At 47.0% G+C, this 12,423-nt stretch overlaps 1 protein-coding gene across 1 annotated transcript in view; it reads left to right on the top strand.

The window, feature by feature from the left end:
* The first annotated feature begins 3,758 nt into the window (after positions 1 to 3,758).
* ARMH4 (armadillo like helical domain containing 4) overlaps positions 3,759 to 12,423 on the top strand; it is a 62,071-nt gene continuing 53,406 nt past the window's right edge. Inside the window, exons 1-3 of the mRNA XM_061998549.1 lie at positions 3,759 to 5,073; positions 6,989 to 7,201; positions 8,364 to 8,582. Of these exons, the coding sequence (XP_061854533.1) occupies positions 3,759 to 5,073; positions 6,989 to 7,201; positions 8,364 to 8,582 (1,747 nt within the window). The remainder of the gene's footprint in view (positions 5,074 to 6,988; positions 7,202 to 8,363; positions 8,583 to 12,423) is intronic.

Raw genomic sequence — 12,423 nt, 5'->3', positions numbered from 1 at the left:
TGACTCTTCAAACAGTTCTCACCAATTCCCGGTGGGAGCCATGGGTTAATAGCTATTGCTTGCGTTAATTGTATGGAGTAAGGAAACAGACTGGTTCAGAAAGATCTGGCTGGGTCTGCCAGTGTGCTGCAGCTGGCGACCAGTTTGTCTTTGCCTTTCAGCTTTGACTTGTCTGCAGTAATAGATGGTTCTTAATCTAATAGGGCTCTTTCTGGAGATGCCTGGCTTTGGCACCTGTCTTTAGCCTAAAGTCCTTCTTTCCAGCCTAGCATGTGCTAAAATAAAACTCTTTTTTTTTTTTTTCCATGCTATAGATAATGCTTCTTGACTGTCTGCAGTTGTGCTGCCTTTGCACCTATGGGAGCTGCATCTCTTGGGATTTGTTGTTAAGTGCTGGGGAAGTAACTGGTATTCTCTCACCTTCTGTGTGTGCTTCCTATTTGAAGCAAGGATTAGTTTTGCACTGCGGGCCTGGCCAGTGCATGGCAATTGTCCTCTGGAGCTTTGGCTTGGAGGATGCCAGGGAAAGTCTGTGGACAAGATGTTCCTGTAGCATGAAATACTGAGTTATTCTACAGCTTCAAGCTAGTAATGATAAAGCTTAAGCTCACTACAGCCTGGTCACAGCAGCATACTCTAGCTTGCTTTTTATTGCTTGGCTGAGGCTGTAGAGCAGGCTGACTCTAAAACCAGGCAGATGGGAGGATAAGAGTGTAGCCCAATGCAACTGGAGTAACAAACAGCTCTGCAGCCAGCATCTGCTAAAACCTCTATCACTTTTGTGTTAAGTGGAAGTGCTACAGCAAGGTGTCAAACTCTATTTAAGATAGCTGGGTCACTGCTGTTCATACACTGTCTAATCCAGCCTCTTCCTAAAGCTAAGTACATCTTAAGCTCTGACTAATCTTCTTTGAAGTGTGAACTTGTGCCATTATCCTGCAGCACGCTCTGTGCCATTATCTCCAGCTTTCATTGAACATGGAGGTCTAGGTTAGCTTAGATGTAGTCATTGTGGTTTTCCTGAGCAAATAACTCTCCAACTTAGTTTTACACTTGTAAAGGGTGAAAATAATGGCCAACAGTGCTTTTTGGATGGGGGAGAAAATATGAGGCTGCCCAGAGTACCCCAGGAGCTCTTGTATAAACTTCCCAGCTTTATCTACCAGTCAGAAGGAGGAAAGGCTCCTAATACTTTTTTTTGGGGGGTTTTAATTAATGGATCTGTCCAAGCCAGCTTTTAGGGAGCAGCTTTGCCTCTTACACTACTGATCCCAGTAAAGATGAAATAAGCTTGTTGTGAAGACATGTTAACATTTCAGTGCTTCTGTTAATCACTTCCTGAGTGTCTTAGTCTGAGAACCTAGAGCTTGAAACATACAAATATATACCCATGATGTGTGTGTATAATACACACATGTATATGACTGCAGGAGAAATGCTATGGCTGTCTTTCAAAGTGCAGCTGGAGTTCTTTTTAAGCTTAATTGCTGCTAAAACTACTTGTGGAGCCTAAAAAGACTCCTAGCTTCCAGAGAAACTGTATTTAGATCCAGACCAGTTATTAAGAAAGCCTCCTGATGTTTCAGTGTCTGCCTTTACTAAAGGGTTGCAAGGTGAACATAACTTATATTCATCAGTATGGCAGATGCATGTCATAAACACTATCAATTTAACTCTTGTAATATACTCTTAGTGCTTTCAATTACAAGAGTGAATACAGGATTAGCCTGGAAGGAGAGTTGAATGAATACTGTCAGATTCCAGCTGTTTTTTTGGTAGAGGAGATAGATGGGTGGCCAGAGAAAGGAGATGCTAAAAATAGTGGAAGATGTCTGTGCTGTTTCTGGTGGCTTCTTTGTTCCTGAGCACCTGGCATGTGTGTGGCCTGTGACAGCAGCTTTTGCTACTGAGGGCTGGGGCTGGAGGGAGAGTGGAAAAACTGACTTGGTGTGCCCTGAAGGCTCAACCAAATAATGGAGCCTGCAGCAGTTGACTCTGATCTGTGTGTCTCTAAACTGGTAATGCTGAGATTGGCTTCTGTGCTGCAGACAGCCCTGCAGATCATTAGAGTCTTCAGCTAGAGAAGTCTCTCTCCTGTGTGAAATAAGAGGTATGTTTTACAGGGGAAATATACATAGCTCTGTGTGAACAAATACAAGCTTTCTGTCTTGATTATGTTTAGCTGACTGGACACATACAATAACACTTTCCAAAAGGCAAGAAATGCACGTGAGCAGCAGGGCGTAGAGTTTGTGTGAGTTAGATGGACTAGCACCAATGTGATGTTAGAGATCCCTTTCCTCACAACAGCAGTTTCCTCCTGCACAGCATCAATGAATCCGTGAGAAGACATGGAGTGATGTACCCTTGCATAACAAAGCAGTGCTAGACTGCTTGCTGCTGCACTGTATGTGTACAAATGCAAGTATTACTTGCCTACATGCTGTGTAGTTGGGAAAATGAAGAGTTTGACAAGCTGGGGAACTCATCCTGGTGCCCATGAACAAGACAAGGCAAAGGGTTGCCTTTGCCTCTGTCACTGTGAAGACCAAGAAGTGATTCTGACCACCCTCACCTTCTTCCTTACCTTTGAGAAGCAGGGATATTAGTAAGAGTAGTTCACCCATGAAACTGAGAACATGTCAGCCAAAGCAAGTGAAGCCATTGATGGTTGGAAGCTTCTTGTGGTAGGGCTTGACTGTGCCTCTGGTAAGTTGCTTCTGAAACTGGAAGGAGGATCTTGCCAGACCTGCTATGTGACAAAGGGCTGTTTGCTGTGTGCGTGAAACTTGTGCAACCGAGTGTCCTGCATGTAACAAGTGGTTGAGTGAGGCCTTGCATGGGATGATGGTCTGCTGTGGAGTGATGGTGCAGCAAGCTTGAGACTGAGAGGCCCCTGTCTGGAAGGAGGTGACTGGGAGAAGGTTGCTGCTGTGAGGTGCTCCTTCTGTCCAGGAGCCTGAGCTATGTTACGGGAAGCAGCAGAGCCTGCCAAGAGCAGGCTGTCAGCTGGCTGGATCACTGCTGGGGTACTGGTTCAGTGCTCTCTTGGAAACTCTCGAGGCATACAATGATTAGACACATGAAACTTTCTGGAGGTGCCTCCATGGTGCAGTGCAGCATAAACACTGTGCTAATGCAGCAGTGCTGCTGTCTGCCCTGTAGCCTTTAGCTGTGGGTCCAAACAGCTAGTACAGGTCATAACACAAATGCAGACTTAAAGCTTTGTTTTGACTTTGGTCTTGTGGTGTGCCCTATGGGGTTACTTTGTTCTCTCTGCAAGTTCCTTGGTCTCCTTTTGTGTCAAGTCACAGAACGGGATTTGCCAGGCCTGAGACTTCATTGGCCCTGACAAGCATCAGTCCTGGACTTCAGAAAGGATAAATAGGTTTGATCCTCATCATAAGCTTGCAAGTCTGATGCCTGCTGGATAGCACTCTACCATTGGTGCAGGAGCTTGGCAAGATCTGTCTTGAGTTTCAGACCATGATTTGATTTTTGTCTGGCCTGAGGCTTCAGATTGAGTAGCCTAAGAACAGTAAAAGACCTGGAGAGTTCCATTGCTTGGGACGTGTAGGAGGGGTCTGCTCAGAACTGGCCATAGACTAGCATGCTTGGGACTTATCACCCAGTTGTTTAAGGCCCTGGGTCAGTAGGTGGTTATGGGTGTATGTAATCTTGGTTCCTTTTTCCCTTTCTAGGTCTTACACCCTGGACTTGTCAGCCTTGGAGACTTTTGGGCACATCTCTTCTCAGCTATGAGTAGATCAATAGGATTTAACATCTGTGTGGTCACCTGCAGCATTCTGCTCTTGTCCTCCAGTCCACCATGTCTTGCATCTCAGTCACTGGAGGAGAGGGACATGACAAAGGTCCAGCATACCCCCTGGGCAGGGAATGGGATAGAGGATGAAAGGACAAGCATGCTGAACTTCAGAAACAACCTGGGTCCCTCTGAGCAGACTGTCTCTGAAGAGCCATGTGAAGTGTCAGCAAAGCCATCTGGGACACCCTTAAATGAAGCTTTCACTGCAGAAGAAGAAACTCTACCTGAAAGCCCGAGCCATGTCATCCCAGGAAGCCAAGGCCTGGGTGCTCACACCTCTGCTATGGCAGTGGCTGCTGTAGATGAGGAGAAGCTTGGTCCCACCAAGTCAGAGCTGGATGAAGATGATTTGTTCAAGGCCATGTTAACCACAGCTGTAACCACATTGAACCCCACTGTTCAGGAGGAGTCTGGTGGTCCTGTTAAGGAGACCACCACAGAAAGTGGTGTTGAAATAAGGCACAGCTCTGCCAGCCTTTCAGCAAGCCCCCTTTCTGGGACAGCTGTGGAGGAAGAGGCAGAGAGCAACTTGCACCCCTCAGCTGCACCCCAGCCAATACTATACTCTAGTTCTTCCACTTGGGAAACAGCAAGCGACCACTCTGTCAACCCAACTCCTGAGGCTCATGGTGTGGCCACTGAGGTGGCAGCTGCAGGAGCGCACACAGGGAGCCCTCTGAGGTCCCTGGTGGTGCGAGCGTCTGTGGCTGCAAAACAATCCCTCCGGGTGACTGAGGCCTCCCTCCCCTTGGAAGCAGGGATGGGTGTCTGGGGAGGAGAGCTGCCTGCCACAACTGGCACTGTCACCATCCATCCTATGGACACTCTACCACCTGACTGGGATGATACCAAAATAAGGGATGTAACATCTCATGAGGAGGTGACGAAGGACCTGGAGGCAACAGAACAATCCCCAACCCCACGGGGAGGTGTGGGAGAGGAAGAGAATGCAACAAATGTGCTGCTGTCCCCTGTGTCCCCTCCACCAACTCCTGAGCTTGCCAAGGAGACCAACTGCACAGTGCCAGCACAAGGGGAGGAGTTGCCATCAGGATCCACAGTCAACAGTGATGCTCTCCAAAGTGCAACCCTGACGAGGACAGACATGGCTGATCTCAACTCACTAGAAAACATAAATACAGTCACAGCAGAGGAGGGGAAGAGCATCCTGATATCACAGCCAGAGGCTCCTGTGGTGACAGAGACACAGTCTGAGCTCTCTCCTACTCTGGAAAGCTCATGGAAAGGTAAAACTTGCATGTTATGAACTCTACCTCTAAGTGTAGGTTTAGGGGGGGATACTCTTGGGAATCTGCATCCTTTCAGGGAGGTAGTGGAGAAAAGTGTAATCTTGATACCTGCAGTGAAGGTAGGACATGTTTTTCCCCCCACATCCCCTGCCAAGGAGAGGCTGTGGACCTCTTTTGAAGGGATAACAGCTTGAACAGGTAACTTGCATCCATAAAGTACTGCCTAGCCTTGGCTGTGCACCATTTGCTGTGCACAGCCAGGCACTGTCTGTTGGGTAAGACCCTTTCCTGACTTATGTGAAGGAACTGTACTGAGCTGCCTTTTCTACTCCTCAAGCTGAGAGAAGGTGGTACAGCAGCAAATGGGAAAGCTGAGTCTGGGAAGGCTGTGGCAGCTGAGACTGGGGCTGAAGGATGTCCTTGTGTGTTGGAGGTCTCTGTATACAATTAGTCTCATCAACAGAGAGCTGCTTAAAGAAAAATGCTTTGTTCATGTTCTGTGTGTATGGTCTACTGCTAAAGCAGGGGCTTCAGTTTTGGTGCTCACATAGCAGTTGAGGGGGACAGCTGTAATCTGGTTGTGGGCATCTTATCTTGACCAGAGATATGTATATCTGCTTTGAATAGCTCTCTAGTATGCCTCTCCTGTTACTAGTGGACCCAGTCTCTGACCCACTGGTTAAACACTATTTCAAGGAAGATAACACTCCCCCAAGTGTCCCTTTGATATTGTAAGTACAAGGACCCAAAGGTGGTCCTTGCACTGACTCAATCTGAAGCCCTGCAAAACAGAATAATTCCTTGGAAGGTTAAGCTAACATTTGAGATCACTTGTCTGTCGACTGCTAGCTATGGATGCTTGCAGTCAGTGCAGAAGATGCAGAGACAAGAAAATGTTTTTTAAATCCAGAAATAGATGAGCTGTTATTGGTAGCCTGTGACTAACTAGCAACTTCCATGACTAGAAGGGATGCTCAGATCAAAAGATCTGTCCAGAGCTCTGTACTGTCCTTTAACAAAAGCTCCTGGTGGTGTTTCTTCAGCCTAGACTGAAGCTATGGCCAGGTTCTGACTATCCATTGTGCCAACTTTTACTACCAGCAGGCAGAAATCTTTCTCCACAACAGCCTGCCACGGGCTGGTAGTGTCACCCTGCAAGTTACTTAGCTGCAGTGAGAGCAGCTTCAGCCTAGTGACAATGTTTTAGCGTTTCCCCTATGTTTTAAATGCTAAGGAGAAACAATCTGATGTGTTGAGCAATGACACATTCATAGGCTGAGCTGCAGTTTAGGACTTAGTTTTAATTGCTGGGCACCTTTTTAATCTTAGGCTAGAGAGGCTAAAGGACAACTTCCCCTAACTGCATCCAAATGATCTAGCCCTTGCTGTAAAAGAATGAAAGCTAATTGCATGCTGATGCTGAAACCTGACTGATTAATCTCTAGATTAATTTATAAACACTTGACTTGTCAGCAGGTTTCCTCTTGCTTGTTTCTCCACTGTTGGGGAAACAACACTATCAATAAGACCTTGTGCAACAAAAATAAACCCTTCTACAAAGTCTTGTGGTCTTGAGAGCTGATCACTAAAGCACTGCTGTGGCAGCCTTGCTGGTTTGAATGGCATTTTACACCACAGACCTGCAGTGCTGTCCTCCTGTGGTGTTACTCCTCAGTGAGCCTGCAGATCCCTGAAGGGACAGTTAAGAAAGAGGACTGATTCTGCTGCCTTCATTCATGTTATGCTCATTCTCACATCTGTCTTTATGCTGTCCTGCCCTGATGATGCTTGACTGGACCTGCTGCTTGTGCTGTGGCTCTAGAACTGCTAACACAGTTGTATTCTTTCAAACCTCTGTTCTGTTGCTGTCAGCTGTCCTATGAGTTGGTACTAACGTGTGTTCTTGCTGTAGGTGTTACTCAGGAGGTGACAACAGTTGCCCGGGAGGCTGATGCTGCTCTGTCAGTTGTGACACTGGTGCCTGGTGCCACCCAGGGAACAGGAGCGACAAACTTTCACCAGGAAAACAGTGGGGAGGACACCCAGATGCCAACTGCTCCTAGTGCCACCCAGACACTGGTGGCAACTGGTACTTCCTCTGTGGCAAGCACTCCAGATGTAGAAGGTAGGGCTCCCCTTCAAGGACTGTGGTTTCATTTCCACGTGAGACAGTACAGCTGAGACCAACATCAGTGCTTGGAAACTGAAGTCTCAACATGCAGCATCTGTATTCTAAGTAACTCTTTTTCCAGCCTTCTGCAGGCTGTCTCTCTCGCCCTGGGCTGCTGCAGCTTTCTGCTCGAACTGTTGGAATATGCCAGCTATGGTTTTTTGCTCCCAATAACAGTGGAGCAGACACTTCATCATCCCAGACAAAACTCCCACATCCCTTCTTGCTAGCAAGCTAACTTTTAGCATTAGACACTTAAGCTAGTTTTTATTTATGGAGGAAGACCTCTTGCTTCTGGACCAAAGGCAGTTGCAGATTGCTGATGCTCAGCCTGAGGGGGCAAGTGTTTCATTGGGATAACATGAGCTGTGGCAGGGAATAGATATCCTCTTGTAAGAGTCTGGCAAGCCCTTGGATCTGGAAGCCTGCATTGATAGTCACTCCTATTGAGGAATGGTGAGTTTTTAGGTTGATGTAGCTCATACAAAAATGCATTAAGCAGTTTGTGTTTACCTAGTTGCTGCCTTCTGCCTTGATGGCACCTTGGCAGGTACATGTAGGAGCCTGTCTGAGTGTGGGGAGTATTCCCTTAGCACAAAGCTGATTGAGAGCTTGACTGTATTTCTGTAATAGTAGGTAACAGTAATGAAACTGTTGCAGGGCAGCTTTGGTAGTTCCTATGTTGCAGGGCATCAAAAATCCTATTTGCATTATCTCTTAATTTAAGGTCCTTTTATAGGGGAGAGAAGGTTCTTCTGGCAGCTCCCACTAATTTGCTTCTGTGATTTAATTAAACTAATTTTTGTCTTTAAAATGAACACTTAGAGCTGTCACTTGGTTTAGATCTCAGCCAGTGATGCAGTTCCCTCATCTTGCTATGGGATGGTAACTAGCAATCCTTCAAGCAGTGGAAGTAAAGTCTGAGTTCTTACTAAGGGGAACCTCCTGTGTTGTCTCCTGGCAGAGAAGCTTCCATTACAGCAGAGTCACTTTCACACCTTGAAAGAGGCAAGAGCTAACTTTTCCCACTCCTAAGTTTTCATTAAGGAGATTGTTTTTTTGACTGATGGTGTTTTGAATATTATGGTGCTAAACTGCTGCTGCTTGTCTTCTGTAGATCTCACAGATGTGGACCTGGTCACCAGTGAGAAGGCCATTCCAGCTCCTGGTGAGTTGACTGCTACACAGTCTGAACAGACAGAGGAGCCCTCGAGCAGAACTGTGGTCCTGGTAACACCAGCATCCATGGCCTCTTCTGTCAGGAGGACAGCTCTTCCACCTGTGAGGAGGATCAGTACAGCTGTGACTTATGGACTGGACCGCCTGGAGTCAGAAGGTACCACTGATCACAAGAATAAGGGGCAGGCAGCTTCATGTGGAGTGGCACACTTGCCTAGACACTGAGTCCCCAGTTTATCTTTGGCATACAGCTATGTGCATCTGTTGTTGTTCCTAATAAAGTTGTTGAACAACCTGTCCCCCTTCCAGGAGGTACAGGAAGCAAGCAATGAACAGTGTCATGGTGGATGCCTGAAATTCAAGTGGCTGTGGTGGGAGGGATGAGGTTTTCCCTTGGAAGTTGAGCAGCAGTGATATTGCTGTTGCAGTAAAGTCTATCTCTGCACACCTCTAACTGCTGATGTGTGCATCCATTGTAGAGCCTGTGTTCTGGGTAATGCTCATGGAGACATATGTAGACAGCTGGAGAGCATTTGCCATCCTAGTGCTGAAATCCTCACCATGTGCAATGCAGGAGGATATTTGGCATGAGATGGCTACTTCAGTGTGCAGCTGGCTGAAACCTTGCTGGAGCAAGTGATGCCCTATTTACAGTCTTTATGTTCCTAGCTGACACTGCTGGCAGAGGCAAAGAGTACATCCCCTTTGACGTGGTCTTCCAACTCAAAGCTACCTGCTAATCTGTGGTTCTGTCACTGGTTCTTTCAGCCTTGCCTCACCCCTTGGACTCCTCTCTTAAACTGCTTCTGCCCACTGCCTCATGGAGTCTCTACTCCCTGTCTGTCTGCAGACAACTGAAACCCAATGATGCAAACTTCACCTGGGCAAATATCCATTAAGAGAGGCTTAGGTGAAGTAGATCCTACTCTGGAGTTGGTCTCCAGCTCAGATCTGCTGTTTCTTCAGCTCATCCATGATTTTTTTTGCAGAGAAATGTTTCACTTCTGCTTCTTGGTCTTTCTCCTGCTTAGACTCTTCTCTGCTTGCTCATCCATCCAGTTTTGTACTCCAGTGTCTGGGCTGACACCACCTGGCAGGAATTAATCTTCTCTGCCTGTGGTGCCCCCCTTCCTTTATCTTGACCTTCTCCTGCCTTCGCATTTTACTGCAAAGGTTGGCAGCCCTCCAGGGGTGGCATGCCAGATGGTATTTTTCTTCTGATTAAAGGTAGAGTGCCACAGACATCAGTTAATCAGTATCTTTTCTCTGTGTGAAGCAGTAACTCTCATTCCTGTGAAGTTTAGAGGGCAGCAGAAGCTGGGAGCCCTCCCCACTGCATGTGCAAGGTGCTGCAGCTCCTGCCCTCTGTCAAGCTTGCTGCTGGCTTTAAAGCCTGCCCATGAGCTTTCTGGGCCTCCAGCCATAGCACTCACCCTTGCCAGGGTGAATCTTGCATGTATCTGGCAGTGCAAGGATGTGATGATGGGAGTGGCAGCAGGGGAGGAAGGGCATAGATGTGGGGAAAACCTGATCCTTCAGTCTGGGAAATAAGGTCTCTGCTTAGCAAGAGTGGTATGATTCAGGAGGCTAAAGGGCTTCTGAGTCCTTTGGGAGCTACTTCAAAAGCCTGGTTTTCTGCACAGGCAGATAAGAGGGATTTCTATTTCAACTGAGCATTGGTGTCTCTCTCTTTAAATGGCTGTGCAGAAAGTCTCATTAGAAAAACATCTTTCTGTTCTGATAGGGGACTGCAACTTTCTTTGGTTCTTACTGAGCTCTCTTACGCAACCGCAGACTTGTTTGCTCTGATCTTGAATATACTTTGAGCTCCTCTAAGGGCAAATGTGGTCTGTGGCTAGGACCAGCTTTCCTAAATGATGATGACTCAACTAGAAGGCTGTGGTTTTCTTGGCTCTGGGGTATGGCTCTGCAGGTGCCTGTCATCTAAGGGACACGATGCTCTGTGGTTCTGACAACTGGCACAGCTTTTGTGATCTTAAATCTCTTCTGATCAACCAAGACCTTAGTGCAGTGAGCCAGCCTGGTGTTAAGGATCACCAATCTGTATCTTGTAAAATGGGACAAATACCACTTGGGGATAGGCTTTCTGCCTGGGGATGCTACTGCCCCAGTTAAGCACAAAGGAAGCTTTTGACCTGTGGTTCTGCTTTCTAATATGTTTTTCTCTGTGAAATGGCAATTAGGGAGTGCTACATTCTCATGGTAGAATGGTATTTAGAAGGTTGGTTTCTATTCCCCCAAAGCTACAGTTCTAGTGCTTGCACTCAGAGCATCCAGATTGTGCCCTGCACAAGGTATTTGTGACTGCTTTCCTATAAAGCTACCAGGGTGCACAAGCTCTTGGGGGATGCAAGGTCAGGCATCACTGCTGTTGCGGGCATATGCTGGAATCCCTAATGAGGGATCCTGGCCCCTTGCAGAGAGACTGTGCTTTGCTCAACAGTGGAAGAAGTGCAAGGAGCTGAGTGAGCTTGGCTGGCTTCCCCTGCCTTCAGTGGTGTCTTGCTGACTTGCCTCACTGAGGGCCTGGCTCATCATTAAATATGAACCTCTGCTGTTCAGCTAGCTCTGTTTCTTGGGGGACCATCTGTGCTGAACCACCTGCAGTTAATTGTATCAGTATATTCCCCTACCTGGCTTGGGTGCAAAACTAATTTTAAAAGTAAACTGCACAGACAAACATGAGATGCTTTGAATATGTCTCTAATGAGTTTATCCTCCTCTGTAGTGGACTCTGGAGAGATTACGTGGGTAACTAATATCCTCCTACCTTGACTGTGGTGATACTGGTTCTACTTTCCAGCTAGAGAAATCCTATAAAGGGATTATAGGATATGGGGACAGGACACAGCGGAGTATGAAGCTTACTTGTCTGGGAGACTTAATCATATATTTTGTTCCTGTGCCCAGAATTTGGGTGTCTCGAGCAAGTTAAATGCACTATATAGAGAGCTGCAGTTTCTAGGGTCTGAACAGAGATCATTTGGTTCAGCCTGCCTATTCAGAACCCCTGTAAGCCTCCCAACACACGTTGAAAAGCGGCTTTTTTAAAAAGCAGCCGTGTTCCTTTTGGCCTAGATTCCTGTGCTGTAACATCTGTCATGGTAGGTATGGGCAGAGATGGCTGTGCCCTTTATGCATGGCAGCATTTGGCAGGTATAACTTTCCAAAGGGGCAGGTAGTGTGCTATCTTACCTCTTCTGCAAGATCCTTTCAGTGTTGAAACTTGGAGTACAGAGTGCTACAGCACCTGATTCCTCTCGGCTGTTCCTTAAGCAGCTCCTGTTGCTGTCCCGTATAGGCTGAGATCCAGGGATGTACTGAGTCTAAGCAGATGGTAGGTTAGTGCACTTCCTATGAGGACCTTGAAGGCTGTATCATCCTGACATGCTAATCCTAAACCAACAGTTAGTCCAGAACTAGCCTGCTGCCAAGAGTGATGGCAATCCCATCAGTCACAGCCTGGCTCTCAAGTTCATTGTGAATAGCTTACAGCACCATTGTCTTAAGGTGTGTCGGCATCTGTCAATGCTGACTTGAGGCTTGGTTATCTTGTCTCCACCGTGCCTGGACAGCAAAAACACTTCCAGCCCTTTCAGATGAGGTGATTGTAGTTGAGAATAGAAAGATGCCCTTGGCATTCATCAGACTGTGCTAAGACTAATCTTTTCTGATGTGTAGGGTAGATGTCGCTGTATTCCCTTCTAAGGCTGTCCAGGTGCAGCAACAACAGCTGCCTCTTAATGTACCTGTATTTCAACCCTCAAGTCCATGGAAGCCCTTCAGCTGTTAGACCCACACATGTTGCCCTTGCTGCATCCAAGCTATCAGTTTAGCTCACTACTGTCTACTCCCAAGCAAGCTCTGGCTTGGTTCACTTCAGCATTAACTTGGGGTTTAGACTGTTCACTGGTGATTTTCAAAATGGAGGAAGGAACAAGTCTGACCCTTGCTACTCCCCTGTTGCTGTGCAGAAG

Source organism: Colius striatus, chromosome 6 (genome assembly GCF_028858725.1).
Source record: "Colius striatus isolate bColStr4 chromosome 6, bColStr4.1.hap1, whole genome shotgun sequence".
In the NCBI taxonomy this organism is placed as follows: domain Eukaryota; kingdom Metazoa; phylum Chordata; class Aves; order Coliiformes; family Coliidae; genus Colius; species Colius striatus.
Note: the sequence above shows the minus strand (reverse complement) of the source record. Positions and strands in the feature narration are given on the sequence as shown.